The 17,488-nt window shown below is 41.8% G+C and overlaps 1 protein-coding gene, 1 long non-coding RNA gene and 1 other non-coding gene across 4 annotated transcripts; 1 reads left to right on the top strand and 2 right to left on the bottom strand.

Moving 5' to 3' along the window:
- Positions 1-232: 232 nt before the first annotated feature.
- Positions 233-3,603, bottom strand: Rpl39 (ribosomal protein L39). Its single transcript, XM_013356024.4, has 3 exons — positions 3,415-3,603; positions 2,028-2,131; positions 233-429 (listed from the first exon to the last, which is right to left on the bottom strand). Exons 1-3 carry the CDS (start codon positions 3,601-3,603, stop codon positions 381-383), a joined length of 342 nt encoding a protein of 113 aa, XP_013211478.1. The 3' UTR covers positions 233-380.
- LOC120891021 (small nucleolar RNA SNORA69) lies at positions 835-965 on the bottom strand. The gene has a single exon (XR_005735464.1). It is a non-coding gene; the product is annotated as a small nucleolar RNA SNORA69 (small nucleolar RNA).
- Positions 3,535-12,714, top strand: LOC144371698 (uncharacterized). 2 transcript variants are annotated; one of them, XR_013431698.1, is made up of 2 exons: positions 3,535-3,647; positions 11,863-12,714. It is a non-coding gene; the product is annotated as an uncharacterized LOC144371698 (long non-coding RNA). The 2 variants fall into 2 exon arrangements; XR_013431697.1 differs by lacking the exon at positions 11,863-12,714 and adding an exon at positions 7,580-11,780.
- The last annotated feature ends 4,774 nt before the right edge of the window (positions 12,715-17,488 follow it).

Below are 17,488 nucleotides of genomic sequence, written 5' to 3'. Positions count from 1 at the left end.
GAGTTTGTGACTAGCCTGGGTAATACAGCGAGACCATCTTATAAAAAAGTAAAACGGATTTGTGCCTAGATCCTGCCAATCTCTTGTTTCACCCTCAGGTCTGTGATGATATGTGCACGACACAGCAGGTTTAGGAGCCACTAGCCATAGGGATCTATTTAATTACAATTAAATAAATATTTTTAAAAATTCCCTCTCTTTAATCCAATAACCTTAAAAACCAAAACAGCAGTTCAAATGTTTCACATATTTATTAGCAAACCAACTCAAACCAGTACTACAGCTTCTGTGACACTATCCAGATAGGGCAGACATTTTCAGGTGGATGAGACAAAATGATCATAGCTTTGATAAATATGTGCGACATTTCACGTCATTCCTTATAGACCCAGCTTGGTTCTCCTCCAGTGTCTCCTCTTGGAATTGTACCTACACAGAAGGAAACTGACAGTTACAAAGGCAGCCTGACTACAATTTAGCTGTCTCCATTCACCATAAACTTGGTACAACAAAATTCAAAGGTCCCAGTTTCTCCTTCAACAAGTTTGGATTGTTCTTGAGAGTAAAATTATTTGTTACATTTGTGTAAGAACTGGGTCAAACCAAATTTTAACCTCAAGATGATTGATCTCAGACTATGTTCTTAACTGGGACTCAAGTAGAAAGGAAACTCCTTCTCCTCCCCTCCGTGGGTACCCACACAATGGGGGTAGATGCAAGCATATCTTTAAGCCCCTCTTAATGGATCACACATACACAAAAGCTCTTGCATTATCTTTACAACAAATTAATACCCCATAGTAATAGTGTATTCCAGAGCTAAAGCAATGTCTGAATTGTCCATGTCAATCTGTCATGATTTTACCCCCAGAAGGCAAAATCAAAAATGATCAACATAGCTTTTCTTTCAGCAGGATAATGGCAGTACTTCCACAAAATGAAGCACTGTAATTGCAACCTGCTCTCAATTAATTTTAAAAGTTGAAAGAGGGACTGGAGATTGTGGCTACATGAGGTCCCGGGCACCAGGCACACACAAAATAAAAGTTGGAAGATAGCAAATGTCTCCCCAACTGTATGAGACCAGAGAATCAGGATTATCTATTGAATTAGGCACTCCATTTTATATACATTTTGTTCATTCCCACAACCAAAACACAGATATCATCAGTTGATAGGAACATGGAAAGGGTCCCAGTTTCTCTTTCAACAGATTTGCTGTACAACCCAGAGTTTATACTAGCTTTGTGGTCTTCTCTTTCAAGAGGGACCCACTTGCTAAGCTCACCCTCTACTGTCATCTTCAACACTCTACCTCCTGTATGTGGTCTTCTGAGCTGTTATTTGGAAAAGCCAGTGAACCTGGTACTTAATTTTAAACAAACAAAAATTGTGAATTTTATTTAACACTCTAGGACTGTGATTGTCACTGGCTATCTTGGGGCAAATTTCACTCATTTCTGATGCTTACTTTTCCTCCCTTCAAGATTTGTCTTAAAGCCCACTTAGTATGAGAAGCAGACTGAAAAAGGCATATAGGAAACCAGAGTTTTAGTCCTAGATGACCTTGGAGGTCCTTGACAACAATTCTAGTGATGTCTTTCTTCCAAACTCATCAATTCAACTATTTCTGCAGTAGAGGGCAGTGTTGCAATCTTAAAAAAAAAAAAAGCTGACCACTTCAAAAACTGATTTGGGGGGAGCTGGGCTATAGCTCAGTGGCAGAGTGGGATACGAGGTACTGGGTTCGATCCTTAGCACCACATAAAAATGAACAAATAAGCCAGGCACAGTGGCACATGCCTGTAATTCAAGCAGCTTGGAGGCTGAGGCAGGAGGATAGCAGGTTCAAAGCCAGCCTTAGCAAAAACAAAACAAAAAACTTCACAAACAAATCCAAAAACAATAAAGGACTTCAAAATGTTGATAGATGACAGATTAGATTACATGTAACTTTCAACTGCATGTTTATGCCCTAAAAGTAATCTGAAACAAAGAATAGTGTGTGTGTGTGTGTGGTGTCTTACCTGATTTTATTACCAGTTTTCATTCGAATCCACTGGGGAATGGGACGATTTTGCTTTTGTTTCTTGGCCAAAAATCGCTTGATCCTGAAAGTCTTGTGAGAAGACTGCAAGGAAATGCAAACAACTTAGTGATACTAGAGCCAGCCCAAAATGATTCTCAAAATTTCTTTCCTCAATCCAACAAACATCTCAGTGGATATACAAAAAAAAAAATTAAAAATCATCATCCAGCCCTCAAATCCTAAGAGTTCTCAAAAGGCATCAGAAAACTCAGGCAACCAAATTGGTAATTGACTAGGGCTGAGGAACTTGGCTTAATGGAAAGACCATAGCTTTAGGTTAACCAGAATACCTATCACTTGTAAGTCAATGAGCCTCAGTGGCCTACTGTAAAACTGGGGAAATTTACTTTCGAGTGTCATTGTGAAGGTAGATTTTGCCCCACTCACCATTTTGTATTAATCCCACCTCTTCTTTTGGTACTGGGGACTGAACCTAGGGGCGCTGTACCACTGAGCCAAATCCCCTGCCCTTCTTGCCCCCACCCCCTTTAAATTTGAGACAGGGTCTCAGTGTTGTGGAGGCTAGCCTCGAACTTTTGATCCTCCTGACTCAACCTTCCAGGTTGTTGGGATTTTAGGTGTGCCCAAACTGGTAATCATACCTCTTTTGGGCTTTCATGAAGGGCTGAGGTCATCTAAGTCCAGCGTACCCTCCACCCCCTCAAGGTCAATCCGGCAGAATTGCAGATCTATAGCCTAGGCAACTTAGCCCAACATACCTTTGCATTATAAGGGCCATTATAAATGAATAACTACAACTCTCTCCCAGCCCGCAGTAGCAGTTGTACATTTTATCAATAAACTAGAAAACATCAAATACCGATCCCCTCCATACCTAGTAACCAACAAACGCAGTGATGGCATTTACTAAAAATCCCCGTATCACACAAAACCCCCATTCTAGGCAATTAAGCTCAAGTCTCTGAACAAATGACTAAAAATCCCTGCAATCTTGATATGGGTAACACTCCTGGATGCCCCTTCTGATGCTGAGCCTGCCGTTGGTCCAAGTTCAGGCAAGCGGGGCGGCAGCGGGGGTGCACCTCGATAATCAGTTTGCACCAGCAGGGAAGCAAAAATCCTTGCGGTCGCCGGGATCAGCCAGACTCTTAGCGCGCTTTGGACTCTTCCGCGCCGGCGCAGCCGCCCCTCCCCGAGTGCTCCTGCTAGGCCTATGGGTTAGAGCAGCGGCCAAACTGGACCGTCCCTTGAAAATACCTTTAAAATACTCCTGCCCCTCGACACTTCACGCGGCCCCGGCCAGCCCTTGGCGGCTTTGTGTCTAGGAAAGCCATCTCCGAGCCGATGGCGGCCGATAGACTTACCATGGTGAGGGACCAGATTCGGTGCTCGCACCACAATGGCCGAAAAAAGGCGAAGAGGAGGAAAGAGGGCGGAAGAACGCGTTTAGAAGGCGCCACTGAGAGGTGGAGCTTAGGCAGTGACGCTTTGCGGCAGCCAGCGACTAGCACCTCCCTACCCGCCAGCCCAGCCTCCCATGGGGTCCTGGGCATCTGCGCGTCTTGGTGAGGAATGAAATTCACTTGCCTTCACTTCCGTAAGTGGGTTTCCCAGGAGCCCGTCGGTGTGCTAGGGGCACTCCATTTCGTCAGTGAGGTAGACAGCCTGTGATAAGTGCCAAATTAGAACCTCTTCCGAAAGCAGAGGGGGGGGAGAGTGGGTGGGGCCAACCCCTAGGGAGGGCGTGGGAAGGGACCGTCACCCCCAGGCGCCGGCGACTTCGGGCCTAGACTGGGAGCGCGCCACGAGTAGAGGGGCGGGGCTAGAGCTCCCAGACCGGATGGGCCGGTGGGAGCTCTAGGCCTTTTCCAGGACTGCTACAAGTAATTTCGAGCTGCCTAGGAAGTGCGGCGGCAGGACTACGTGAGTCCTGTAAGCCTAGGGACGGACTTGGAGTTTTAGACTAAGGAAGCCCAACTTTACTAGGATGTACAGGAATTAACGGCATGCGTTTGGGATGCTAGTGCTTCTAGTTTTCATTTTTTCTTTTCCCCATTTATAAACAAAAACCTCGTGCTGAGGGCGTAGGTTAGTGGTAGAGCACTTTCCTAGCACTTTCCTGATTCCATTCCCAGCACCGCCAGAGCAAAAACTAGAAAACCTCTGTATATCTTTGCATTCACCTCAAGCATTTTGTTTTTGTTTTTAATTTTTTATTCTAATTAGTTATACATGACAGTAGGATACATTTTGACAGCCCATACATAAAATGGAATGTAACTTCTCATACTTCTCATTCATTTGGTTGTACATGAACCTCAAGCATTTTTGCGCCAATGAATTAAGGCAAGAGTTTTTAGTCTTGGGTCCAGAAGAGTACGTTTATACAGTTCAGAGTCCGTGAATTTGGATGGAGAAAAATACACCATATTTTCACCAAACTGACTGATTTCAACACTTTGTTTATGAATGTAGCAAGAGACCACAGTGGTGTTGCATAGTACCTGTGACTTGGTCACCTATAGAAACCACAAATGGTATCACAGTACATTACAATTAATGTAGATATTTCAAAATATTTTTTACACACTCACTTTTTTTGAGAGAGAGAGAGAATGAATCTCTTTTTGTAGATGGACACAACACAATGCCTTTTATTTTTATGTGGTTCTGAGACTCGAACCTGGGCCCCGCCTGTACTAGGCAAGTGCTCTACCACTGAGCCACAATCCCAGCCCAATACACTCACTTTTTTAAATACATAGCTGTTAGATCCACAAATAGAACTGTTTAAAAGCTCATGTGTTATTGTAGCACCTTTTTCTTTTAAAAATATTCTGATAACTATATTACAATGTAACTGGTTTTCATTGTAATCTTATATACTTTGTTTTATACATTTAAAAAAATTCTGAAACAGAGCATGCATGTAATCCTAGCTGTTAGAGGCTGAGGCAAGAGGATTGCAAGTTGGAGGCCAGCCTGGGCAATTTAGCGAGATCGTGTCTCAAAAAATTTTTTTGAGGGGGAGTACCAGGAATTGAACTCAGGAGCACTTGATCACTGAGCCACATCCCCAGCCCTATTTTACTTAGAGACAGGGTCTCACTGAATTGCTTAACATCTCATTTTTGCTGAAGCTGGCTTTGAACTCTCGATCATCCTGTCTCAGCCTTTAGAGCCGCTGAGATTACAGGTTTACAGGCGTGAGCCACCACACCAAACCACCATTTTTCTTTTTGCTGACTCTAAAGAACAAGAGATAAGCCTTCCCTTGGATATCATTGTCTTCATCATAGCAAAGAGTTTAGGGTGTGAATGATTCTGTGCTAAGTGCTTATATAAATCATCCTTTTAAATAACCCCCTCCTGCCCCAGGTCAGGGTATTGAACCCCGGGGCACTCAACCACTGTGCCCAGCAAATACTTTTAATTCTTATACAGGTGCTTCTTCCTGGTTTACTCCTATTTTGCATGCCACCCCTTCTCAGTCTCCTTTGCTGATTTTTCCTGATCTTACTAATCTTTTAACGTTGGATCCCTGAGGTTTAGTTTTGGATCTCTCCACTTTTCTGTATATATTCAGTCTTTCAATGATCTCATCTAACGTACCTTTAAATATTCTCTTGGTTGATGACACCCAAATGTATTACCTCTAAGGGCTGGGGATGTGGTTCAGTGGTAGAGTGCTTGCTTAACATGTCACAGGAGAGTGGGGAGCTGAAGCTCCAAACCTGAGTTCTTGTGTTCCAACAAAAGAAAATTTAGCCATGCACTGTGGTGCACACCTGTTATTCCAGCAGCTTGGGAGGCTGAGGCAGGAGGATTGCGGGTTCAAAGCCAGCCTGAGCAATTTAACAAGACCCTAAGCAACTCAGCAAGACTGAGTCTAAATAAAATATTTAAAAGAGCTAGGGATGTGGCTCAGTGGTTATGTGTCCCTAGGTTCAATCCCAGGTACCAAAAAAAAAAAGAAAGAAAGAAAGAAAGTAAAGAAAATTTAAAGTCAGATGTGAAAAGCCAGGCAAGAAAACTTTATTATAAGTGAAAGTACAGTAAGGCCAGAGCAAAAAAACATTCTCAGGAGGGAGAGTATGTTGCCTCCTAGCAGAGAACAACAAAGGAAACAATGCGGCTTCCAAATTTCTTTTTTTTTTTTTTTTTTGAGAGAGAGAGAGAGAGATTTGATATTTATTTTTTAGTTCTCGGCAGACACAACATCTTTGTTTGGGTGCTGAGGATCGAACCTGGGCCGCACGCATGCCAGGTGAGCAAGCTACCGCTTGAGCCACATCCCCAGCCCAAAATTTCTTATTGTTTGATATTTACCAGGAGAACTGGGGTCCACCTTCTGCAGTTTTTACCAATCAGATGTTTATCTTCTACTTTGGGTTACGGGGAAGATATTTTTTTTTTTTAAGTTTTTAGTTTTTAGTTGTAGTTGGACACAATACCTTTATTTATTTATTTTTATATGGTGCTGAGGATCGAACCCAGGGCCTCACACATGCTAGGCGAGCGCTCTACCACTGAGCCCCAGCCCCAGCCCCAGCCCCAGCCCCGGCCCCGGCCCCAGCCCTTGCGGGGGGGGGGAGTTTTTGACCCTTTTTGATCCTCTCTAGAACATCATAGTAACCATCCTATTCAGAGGATATTCATCTACAAGTCAGTCCTATGTTAGCCGGGTACCATAGTGTATGCCTGTAATCCCAGCAACTCTGGAGGCTGAAGCAGGAGGATTACAAGTTCAAAACCAGTCTCGGCAACTTATCAAGGCTCTAAGCAACTTACATGAGACCCTGTCCCAAAATAAAAAGTACTGAGTATATAGCTCAGTGGTAAAGTGCCTCTAGATTCAATCCCCAGTGCCCAAAAAAAAAAAAAAAAGAAAACCTCTGTTAATGTGGGTGTTGGGGTTAATAACTGGACAACCTTCTTCCAGTTAGTGCACTTGTGCCATTTATGAAATTTCCCTTCTGAAATTCATTGAGAAACCTATGTCATAAATCCTAACTTTATATCAGTAGACTCTGCCAGGAGTTGGCCCCAATGATCTTTCTTTTTAAAATTTTTTTGTACTTGGGATGTACTCCAGGGGCACTTTATCATGAGCTACATATCTAGCCCTTTTAATTTTTTATCTTGAGACAGCTCTCACACCCAGCTGATCTTTCTTTCTTGACATATTTCTTAATTGGTTCCCTTTGTCCCCCCCCCCCCCCCCCCGTTTATTCTCTGGGTTAGTACACCTGTTGTTGTTCTACGGGTTACTTGATTATTCGTTAAAGGCAATTTCAAAGAAGCCCTGTGACCCTACTGTTATTGGTTCGCATTTCACTGCTCATTACTGACTACTACCTAACAGTGCACTCGAAGCTCTGGGTTCAATCCCCAGTACCACCACCGGAAAAAAAAAAAAAAGCCAAATGTATTACCTTTAACTTGGATCTCTCTCCAAACTCTACAGTCTCACTTTTCCACTTGGATATCTAGTGCATGCTTTAAATATAGTATGTCTGTTTTATTCAGATTTTGCATTGCTGTGACAACACTGCAGAGGAGGAAAAGTTTATTTGGGATTCACAGTTTCAGAGGTCTCAGTACATAGATGGCTGACTGCATTGCACTGGGCCCAAGGTGAGGCAGACATTACATCATGGGGGAAGGGCCCAGCTAAGAAAAGCTGCTCAGCTCATGGTGGGGTTAGGAAGCAGAGATTGGGGAAAGGTCCACAGGGAAAATGTACCCTTCTAGGGCATGTCCCCAGTGACCTCCTCCAGGCATGCCCCACCTTCCTACAGTTACCACCAGTCCATTCAAACTAGAATGGACTAATTAGGTCATAACTGTCACAATCCAAACATTTTACCTCTGAACATTCCTACATTAATATAGGAGCTTTTGGGGGACACTTCATATCCAAACAATAACAATGTGCTAAAGAGAACTCCTGATCTTTGGGGGTTCAAACTAAGGGCCTTGTGTATGCTAGGCAAGCACCGTACCACGGAGTTCCACCTCCAGCCCTAGAATTCCAGATCTCTTCACCAACTGGGTCATTCAGAGTCCTTCCAATCTCAGCATGTGGCCACTCCATTTTTCCTATTGCTTAAACCAAAACTTCTACCTTTCTCGTTCTCTGACACACTGTATTCATTCTGTTAGCAAAACTGATCAGCTTGTGGAATTTATCTGGAATCTAGCAACTTGTCACCTCTACCCTGATCCAAGTGACTTTCTCTCACTTAGGTTATTTTGTAGCCCTTCACTGGTCTCTGTGCTTCTGCCCTTACCTCCTACAGTGGCCAGTGATCCCTTCAAAACCCAAGCGTGATCATGTCATTCTTCTGCTCAACAACCTCAATGGCTCCTCATTGCTCTCCCAATAAAAAGTATTTACAGTCACTAAAAAGGCCCTACCAGGCTGGACCCCATTATTTCTCTGACCCAACCTCCTCCTCCTCATCTCCCTCTTTGTGTGTGTGTGTGTGTGTGTGTGTGTGTGTGTGTATTTTAATTGTCGGTGGACCTTTATTTTATTTCATTTAGCTATCTATCTATTTATTTATTTATATGTGGTGCTTGCTGAGAATCAAACCCAGTGCCTCACACATGCCAGGCAAGTGCTCTACCATTGAGCCACAACCCCAGCCCTCCCTCTTATTTTGCTGAAGCCACACTGACCCAATTTTTCCTTCAGAGACACCACAGTCCTCTATGAAGCCTTACTTTTAGGTACCTTCTCTACTCAGGAATCCATGACTTGTCGCCTCACCTCCTTCAAGTCAGGGCTCAGATGTCTCCACTTAAGTGAGACTAACTGAGAACTCTGTATCCCCCTTCCTTTCTTTTTTCTTCAACATGTACTTAATTTTTAAAATTTTTTAAATTTGTGGGCTGGGTTTGTGGCTCAGTGGTAGAGTGCTTGCCTAAGATGTGCAAGGCCCTGGGTTCAATCCTCAGCACCACATAAAAATAAATAAATAGGGACTGGGGATGTGGCTCAAGAGGTAGCGCGCTCGCCTGGTATGCGTGCGGCCCAGTTTGATCCTCAGCACCACATACAAACAAAGATGTTGTGTCCGCTGAGAACTTAAAACTAAATATTAAAATTCTCTCTTAAAAAAAAATAAATAAAGGTATTGGGTCCAACTACAACTAAAAAGTAAATATTAAAAAACAAAATTTAAACTTGTTCTAATTAGTTAGACCTGACAGTAGAATGCATTTTGAAACATCATACATAAATGGAGTATAACTTCTCATTCTTCTGGTTGTTATGATGTAGAGACAGGTCATGTAATCATATATTCACATAGGGTAATAATGTCCGATTTATTCTGTGCCTTGTTTTTCTTTTTTTTGAATTTTTTAATATTAATTTTTTAGTTTTCGGTGGACACAACATCTTTGTTTGTATGTGGTTATGAGGATCGAACCCTGGCCTTATGCATGCCAGGCGAGCACACTACCGTTTGAGCCACATCCCCAGCCCCTGTGCCTTGTTTTTCTTGATGTCACTTATCACCTTTTAGCATGCCATGTAATTAATTTATTGTCTAACTTCTGAGTCATTATAATCAAGGAGGGAAGAGTTGGTTTTTTTGAACCGGGGATTGAACCCAGGGCTACTTAACCACTGAGCCACATCTCCAGCCCTTTTTAAATTCAGAGACAGGGTCTCACTGAGTGGCTCAGGGCCTTGCTAACGCTGGCTTTGAGCTCATGATCCTCCTGCTCCAGCCTCCTGAGCCACTGGGATTACAGTTGTGTGCCAATGTGCCTAGCAGGGCAGATTTTTAAAAAATGTTTTACTCTGGAACTGAGTATGTAACTTAGTGGTAGAGCGCTTGCCTAGTGAGCATAAGGCCTGCCTTCTGTCTCTAGCACTGGAGGGGGGAAAAAGTGAGCTGAATTGTATTCCCCCAAACTCATATTGAAGGCCTAACCCCTAGTACCTACCTGAATATGACAGTATTTGGAGAGAGAGCCTTTAATGCTTTAAATAAGTGAAAAATTTAAAATGAGAATTTTTAGGATGGTGTCCTTATAAAAAGAGTTGATTAGCTAGGTGTATGGTGCATGCTTATAATTTTACTCAGCAACTTGGGAGGCTGACGCAAGAGGATCACAAGTTTGAGGCCAGCCTGGGCAACTCAGTGAGACTTTGTCTCAAAATAAAAAATAAAAAGGGATAGAGATGAAGCTCATTTGTAGAGTGACCCTGAGTTCAGTCTCATAAACACACACACACATGCACACACAAAGAAGAAAAAAAAGAAAGATTATATGATGACACAGAAATTGACCTTCAGAAAGTTAAGGATAGGGGTCTTTTTTTTTTCACTTCATAATTATTTTATTTTTTAAAAAAATTTTAATTGATTTTTTAAAAAATAAATTACAGTGGAATGCATTACAATTCCTATTTCAGGGCTGGGGTTGTGGTTTAGTGGTAGAGTGTTCACCTACCACATGCGAGGCCCTGGGTTCAATCCTCAGCACCACATATAAATAAATGAATGAATGAATGAATGAATGAATGAATGAATGAATGAATAAATAAATAAATAAATAAATAAAGGTATTGTGTCCAACTACAACTAAAAATAAATATTCAAAAAAACAATTCTTATCACACATATAGAGCACAATTTTTCATATCTCTGGTTGTATACAAGTATGTTCACACCAATTTGTGTCTTCATACATGTACTTTGGATAATGATGTTCATCACATTCCACCGTCCTTGCTAACCCCCTGCCTCCTCCCTTCCCCTCCCACCCCTTTGCCCTATCTAGAGTTCATCTATTCCTCCCATGCTCCCCCCCTCCCTACTCCACTATGAATGGATTAAAAATGTGGCATATATACACAATGGAATATATTACTCAGCAATAAAAGAGAATAAAATCATGGCATTTGTAGGTAAATGGATGGCGTTGAGAAGATAATGCTAAGTGAAGTTCCAATCCCTCCCCTTCCCCCCAAAAAAACAAAAAACAAATGCCGAATTTTTTCTCTGATATAAGGAGACTGATTCTAAAGGATAGGGGTCTTAAGAGAAACCAAACCTCTTGATCTTGGACTTCTAATCTGTAGATGTGTGAGAAAATAAGTTTCTATTATTTAAGCTGCTCAGTCTGTGCTATAGAAATCCCCCCTTATCTGTGGGGGATACATTCTGAGATCGCCAGGGAGACCTAAAATTGCAGGTAGTACCAAACCCTACGTATACTAATTTTTTCTCTAAATATATACATATTACATATACATACCACAGCAGTATTTTGCAGTTTTAGGTGTGATAGTGAAAGACCCCAGCCCAACAATGTCAGGCCTAGTTGCAAAACCACCGAGGCATGTCACAAACCTACGCAGGCACTAGAGGTGTTTTTCAGATGATCAGTTAGGTGTAAACCAGGTCCCAAGGCATGCCTGAATAAGCAGGAACAAGAGGACCAGAGTGCAAACATGTAGCTTTTATGTGGTTTTTCCAGTAACATAAAGTGAAAAACAACTTTGCCCTTTAGGTAGCCTATATGCTGGGTTTAAAATTAACTAATAAGAAACCTATTGCTTACTGTGCGCGAAAACTGCCCCTTTACCCTATAAATATCTCTGTATCCCCAAGCCCCGGGTGCCAGCTCACCAAAGCTCTGGCTGAGGTTCTGCTGGGCACCCACAGGCGCCTGTGTCTCAATAAACCACCTCATGCTTTTGCAGCCAGTGTTTCGTGTGATTCTCCTTGGACAGGGAAACGGGGGTCTTTCAATAGAAAAATTAGTATGAATTTCTTTTTCCTTCACAGTTTCATGGATAGAAGATTCCTTCTTATTATAGCTCTTACTAACCTCAGGATACAAAGCTTTAAAAGTTTCCTAAGAAGTAAGAATCTTCCACTTTTTCACTTAAAAGAAGCAGTTTATAGCTTTTCTTTGGTATATCTGAATTGTCAACATCACTGCTCTTGTGGTAAGTAAAATAAGGATTACTCAAAAACAGGTACTATAATATTACAAGAGTTGATCTGATAACCCAGAAGGCTACTGATTACTGGGCAGGTAGAATATATAGTGTGGATGTGTTAGACAATGGGATAATGCCCATCTTCCACTATGAATAATACACAATTTAAAACTTATGAATTGTTTACTTCTGGAATTTTTCACTTAATATTTTCTAGGCAAACTTGCTTTATTGTTTTTGGAATTCTGGGGATGGAACCTAAGGCCTTGTACATGCTAGGCAAGTGTTCTGCTGCTGAGCTACATCCTCGCCTTCCACTTTATATTTTCTGACCTGAAAAACCACAGAAAGCAAAACCATGAATGAGGGAGGATTACTATATTTTGTTAGGGCAGCCTAAGCAAATTAGTACCGGTGGGGTCAGGGCATGAAGAGATGGGGAGGACATTCCAGCTAGAGGTAACAGCCTGATAGAAAATATAGGGGTTTCCAGGCATGGTGGCGCACACCTGTAAGCCCAGTGGCTCAGGAGACTGAGGCAGAAGGACTTTTAGTTCAAAGTCAGCCTCAGCAATTCTGCAGGGTGACTCAGCAAGACACTATCTCAATAAAAAAGGGCTGGGGATGTAGATCAGTGATTAAGCACCCCTGGGTTCAATCCCTGGTACAAAACAACACAAAGCAAAAACAAAAACACAGGGGATTTCAGGCTTTCAATCACAAAATTCAGTCTATCTGGGGAAAATCCTGAAGGAAGAATAGGGCATAGAGAAAGAAACTAGGGTATGGTTTCCAGGAACAGGGAAGTGTATTTGAAAAGATATAGAGACCAAGAACAGGTATCCAGGGCATCCCTGAATTATATCTTTGGGGTCAACAAGTTATAGACTTCTTTACCAGATTTTTTTTTTTTTTTGTGCTGGGGATTGAACTACTCAGAAGCATTTTACCACTGAATTATATCCCCAGTCCTTTTTATTTTATTTTATTATATTTTTGAGACTGGGTCTTGCTAAGTTGCTGAGACTGGCTTCAAACTTGTGATCCTTTTGCCTCAGCCGCCTCTGAGTTGCTGGGATTAGAGGTATATTGTGACTAAGCCCAGCTAATTCTTTGTTTTAAAATCATTTTATATAGAAATTCACCATTGAGTTTACTCTTAATTTGACACCCTTATTCCAATCTATTTGCAAATCCTGTCAGTTCTGTCTTCAAAATATATCTTGAATCCAGTGCTCCTCACTTCCCTACATTGGTTCATCGCTTACTTGGTTTATTTGAAAAGGCTAACATAAGGCTGGGATTGTGGCTCAATGGTAGAGCGCTTGCCTAGCATGTGTGAGACACCACATATATATATATATATATATATATATATATATATATATATATATATATAAATAAATAGAACAGACAAATAAATAAATAAATGAAATAAGAGTTCATCAACAACTAAAAAGAAATATTAAAAGAAAAACCTAACCCTCCTTCTGTCTGACCCTGTTCCTCTATAGTCTCTTCAACACAGCAGCCAATGTAATCCTGTTAAAACCCGAATTATGGCTGGGGATGTAGCTCAGTGGTAGAGCATGTGCTTAGCGAGTATGAGGCCCTGGATTCTATCCCTAGCACCAAGAAAAAAAAAAAAAGAAAAACTGTCATACAAACAAATAAAAAGACACCTAAGTCAGATCATGCCAGTCAGCTTAGTGGTTTAATGGTTCATAAATGATCCCAGTAAAGATCCAAGTGCTTATAACAAGCATACACAATCCAACCCTTCCGCTCCCACTTCTCTGACCTTATCCCTCACTGCTCTTGCCTTCAATTCACTCCCTTTCCACCACACTTGCCTGTTACATTCCCATCTCAGGGCCTTTGCACTTGCTGTTTTCTCTCCCAGGGAGCTCTTCTTGATACTGCATAGCTCCCTTCATCAGTGTCTTTAGGTCTTTATCCAAACATCACCTCTTCAGTGAGGCTTTTGCCTACCACATATCTAAAATTGTAGTTGCCACCCTCACTCAGCACTCTCTACCCTTACTACTGCTTTTTCTCCATAATGCTTATCTGAGATATATTATTGTCTGACTCCTTCTCTAGAATTTAAGTGTCATAAAGATATAAATCATTGTATTCCCTCCCTGCGCCTAGAACAGTGCCTCACACATAGAGGTGCTGTGTAAGTATTTGGTGAATAAATGAATCAGCGTGAATACACGGGACAGACAAAATTGAAGAAGTGGTTCCACAGGGGAGTTTATATCTTTTTTTCTTTGTTGTCTTTTGTTCATTTGTTTTGTAGTGCTGGGGTTTTGTTGAATCTAGGGCCTTGTGCATGCTGCTCAAGCACTCTACCACTGAGCTCTATTCCTAGCCCTTTTTATTTTTTATTTCGAGACAGGAACTCACTAAGTTGCTAAGTTGCTGAGGCTGGCTTTGAACTTGCGATCCTCTTGCCTCAGCTTTCTGAGTAGCATGTGCCAGTGAGCCTAGCTGACTTACATCCTCATTACTCACACACTGAACTACATCCCCAGCCCCTGGCCTGGGCATTTCTTGTTTGAGGAATTCCTGAAGTGTTTCTGTCCAGCCAAGAGGGCTCCTCAGGGTATATTTTCAAAATTACTACTCAAGGCAGTCAGGAGCCATTGAAAACTTTTAAAGGTGAAGTAACAGTTTTATCTAAGCTTTCTAGAAAGATCCTTTGGGCAACAGTATGGAGAGTAGATGGGGTGGGGGCAAGAGGAAAACAAGGAGATGCATATAGCAACATCCACAATACCATGATGCTGTTTGTTCATGTCACCTATCAGTCTTTGAGTCTCTCCCTCTCCTTCCTTGCAGATTTTGTTTCTGGCTCACTGTCACTCTCTCAAAAACTTTTCTTTTTGGTGCTGGGGATTGAACCCAGGGTCTTGGGCTTGTCTCATATGCTTGCCCTTCCACATCTTCCATCTTTACTTAACTATCCACTTACCTTGTCCACCCTCCCTCCCTCCCTTCCTTCTCCTCTCTCTCTCTCTCTCTCTCTCTCTCTTTTTTTTTTTTTTAGTACAGGGATTGAACTCGACACTCAACCACTGAGCCACATCCCCAGCCCTATACTGAACTACACAACCAGCCCCTCAAAAACTATTGTAACAATTCTTGGGGACATCATTATGCATGTAGTTACTTTCAGGCCTTCAGCCTCTGCTCCAGTGAGCTCATCCAACACATACTAGCCATTTGCTCCTTTGCCAAACCTTTGATCTTGATGTTATCCCATTGTCTGACCACCCACTCTTATCTTTTAACTCTCTTCTTCTAGTGCCCCAACACTAACAATATTTCCACCTCATTGGAACCATCCATCTATTCATGAGACCACCAATCCCTTTTACCTTTTTCTTTCTATTGCTCTTCCACGTCTTCCATCTTTACTTAACTATCCACTTACCTTGCCTACCCTCCCTCCCTTCCTTTCTTCTATTTTATTTTTTGGTACAGGTATTGAACTCAGGGGCACTCAACCACTGAGCCACATTCCCAGCCCTATTTTGTATTTTATTTAGAGACAGGGTCTCATTGAGTTGCATAGCACCTTGCCATTGCTGAGGCTGGCTTTGAACTTGCGATCCTCCTGTCTCAGCCTCCCAAGCTGCTGGGGTTACAGGCGTGCACCACGGCACCCAGCCTTTCTCTGTCTTGCCATGTGATACTCTGTACCTCCCTGGGATTTTGCCAGAAAGAAGGCCATTGCCAGATGAGGGCCCTAGACCTTGCATCCTCGAACCATGAGTCCAAATAAACTTCTTTTCTTTATAAAGTAGCCTGCCTTGGGTATTTCATGATGGTAACAAAAAATGAACTCATTTGGTATGTAGTTGTATTAAATACATTTTCAAATTATGATATATGCAACTTAGGATGGCTTTATTACAACGTAACCCCTTTGTAAGTTGAGAAGCATCTGTACTCTGCTATCCTCCTGTTACTACAGATAAGTGTTCATGCTAGGCAGCATACCTGCTTGTTTGAGTTCCCTGGTCCAAATCCTTACCTATTTTACAACCCAGCTCTGGCAGTTCTTTCCTTTCTGTCCTTGCTTTTCATTTGACTGTTTCTATCAACATACACATGTTTTCATTTCTCCAATCTTAAAAAACTGTTCACATTCTTTCTAGTGATTGCTTTTTTTTTTTTTTTTTTTTTTGGTGGTGCTAGGGATTGAACCCAGGACCTTGAGCATGCAAGGCAAGCACTCTACCAACTAAGCCACATCCCCAGCCCATGATTACTGCTTTCTGTCCTTCCCTTTAAAACAGAACTCTGGGAAAGATTTGTCTGTACTCATTGTTTCCAATTCCTCACCTCCTGTTCTTTTTTTCTTTTCTTTTCTTTTCTTTTTTTTTTTTTTTAAAGAGATAAGCTCTTGCTGTGTTGCCCTGACTGGCCTGGAACTTCTGATTCTCTTGCCCCAGCCTCCCAAAGAGCTGGGACTATAGGTGCATGCCAATATATCTGCCTTATTATTCTTTTTTATTATAGCATTATAGTTATACATAGTAGTTGGGTTCATTTTGACAAAAATCATACATGCTGGCTTCCTATTCTATTTTAAAATTGAGATATAGTTCACATACCATCAAATCACCATTCCCAAACATACCCATTAGTGGATTTTAGTATATTCCAAACACCACCAATTCCAGAACATTTTGCCGGGTTGGGGGGTGGGGTGTGATATAATGGGGATTAACCCAGGGCTGCTGTACCACCGAGTTACATCCCAGCCCTTTTTACTTTTTTTGAGTCAGGGTCTCACCAACTTGCTAAGAGTCTCATTGAATTGCTGAGGTTGGCCTTCAACTTGTGATCCTCCTGCCTTAGTCTCTGAGTCCCTGGAATTACTGTCAAGTCACTGTAGCCAGCTACTTCCAGAACATTTTTGTAATCCAAAAAGATATTCATACCCATTAGCAACTATTCTCCATTCTCCCCCTCCTCCAGCACTAGGTAAGCACTAATCTTTCTATCTGTATGGGTTTTTCTATTTTGAACATTTCATATAAAGGGAATCATATAATTGGTGACCTTTCTGAGCTGATCTTATCCAACATGTCAATATTTGTCTTCATTGACTCCTGCCTGTAGTATTTTCTTCATTTTGTTTCCAGAACACCATAGTTGCTTATGTTTTTTTTTTCCCCTTTCAGACTAATGCTTTGGAATTTCTTTTCTTTTTCTATTTTTGGTACTGGGGATTGAACCCAGGGGTGCTTAACCACTGAATCACATCCACAGGCCTTTTTATATTTAGACTTTATTTAGAGACAGGGTCTCACTAAGTTGCTTAGGGCCTTGCTAAGTTGCCAAGGCTGGCTTTGAACTTACTTTCCTCCTGCCTCGGCCTCCCTAGCCACTGAGATTACAGGTGTGCGCCACCACACCCAGCTCTGCTTCAGAATCTTACTAGTTGATTC

The sequence above is a fragment of the Ictidomys tridecemlineatus genome, chromosome X, assembly GCF_052094955.1.
Source record: "Ictidomys tridecemlineatus isolate mIctTri1 chromosome X, mIctTri1.hap1, whole genome shotgun sequence".
Classification (NCBI taxonomy): domain Eukaryota; kingdom Metazoa; phylum Chordata; class Mammalia; order Rodentia; family Sciuridae; genus Ictidomys; species Ictidomys tridecemlineatus.
Note: the sequence above shows the minus strand (reverse complement) of the source record. Positions and strands in the feature narration are given on the sequence as shown.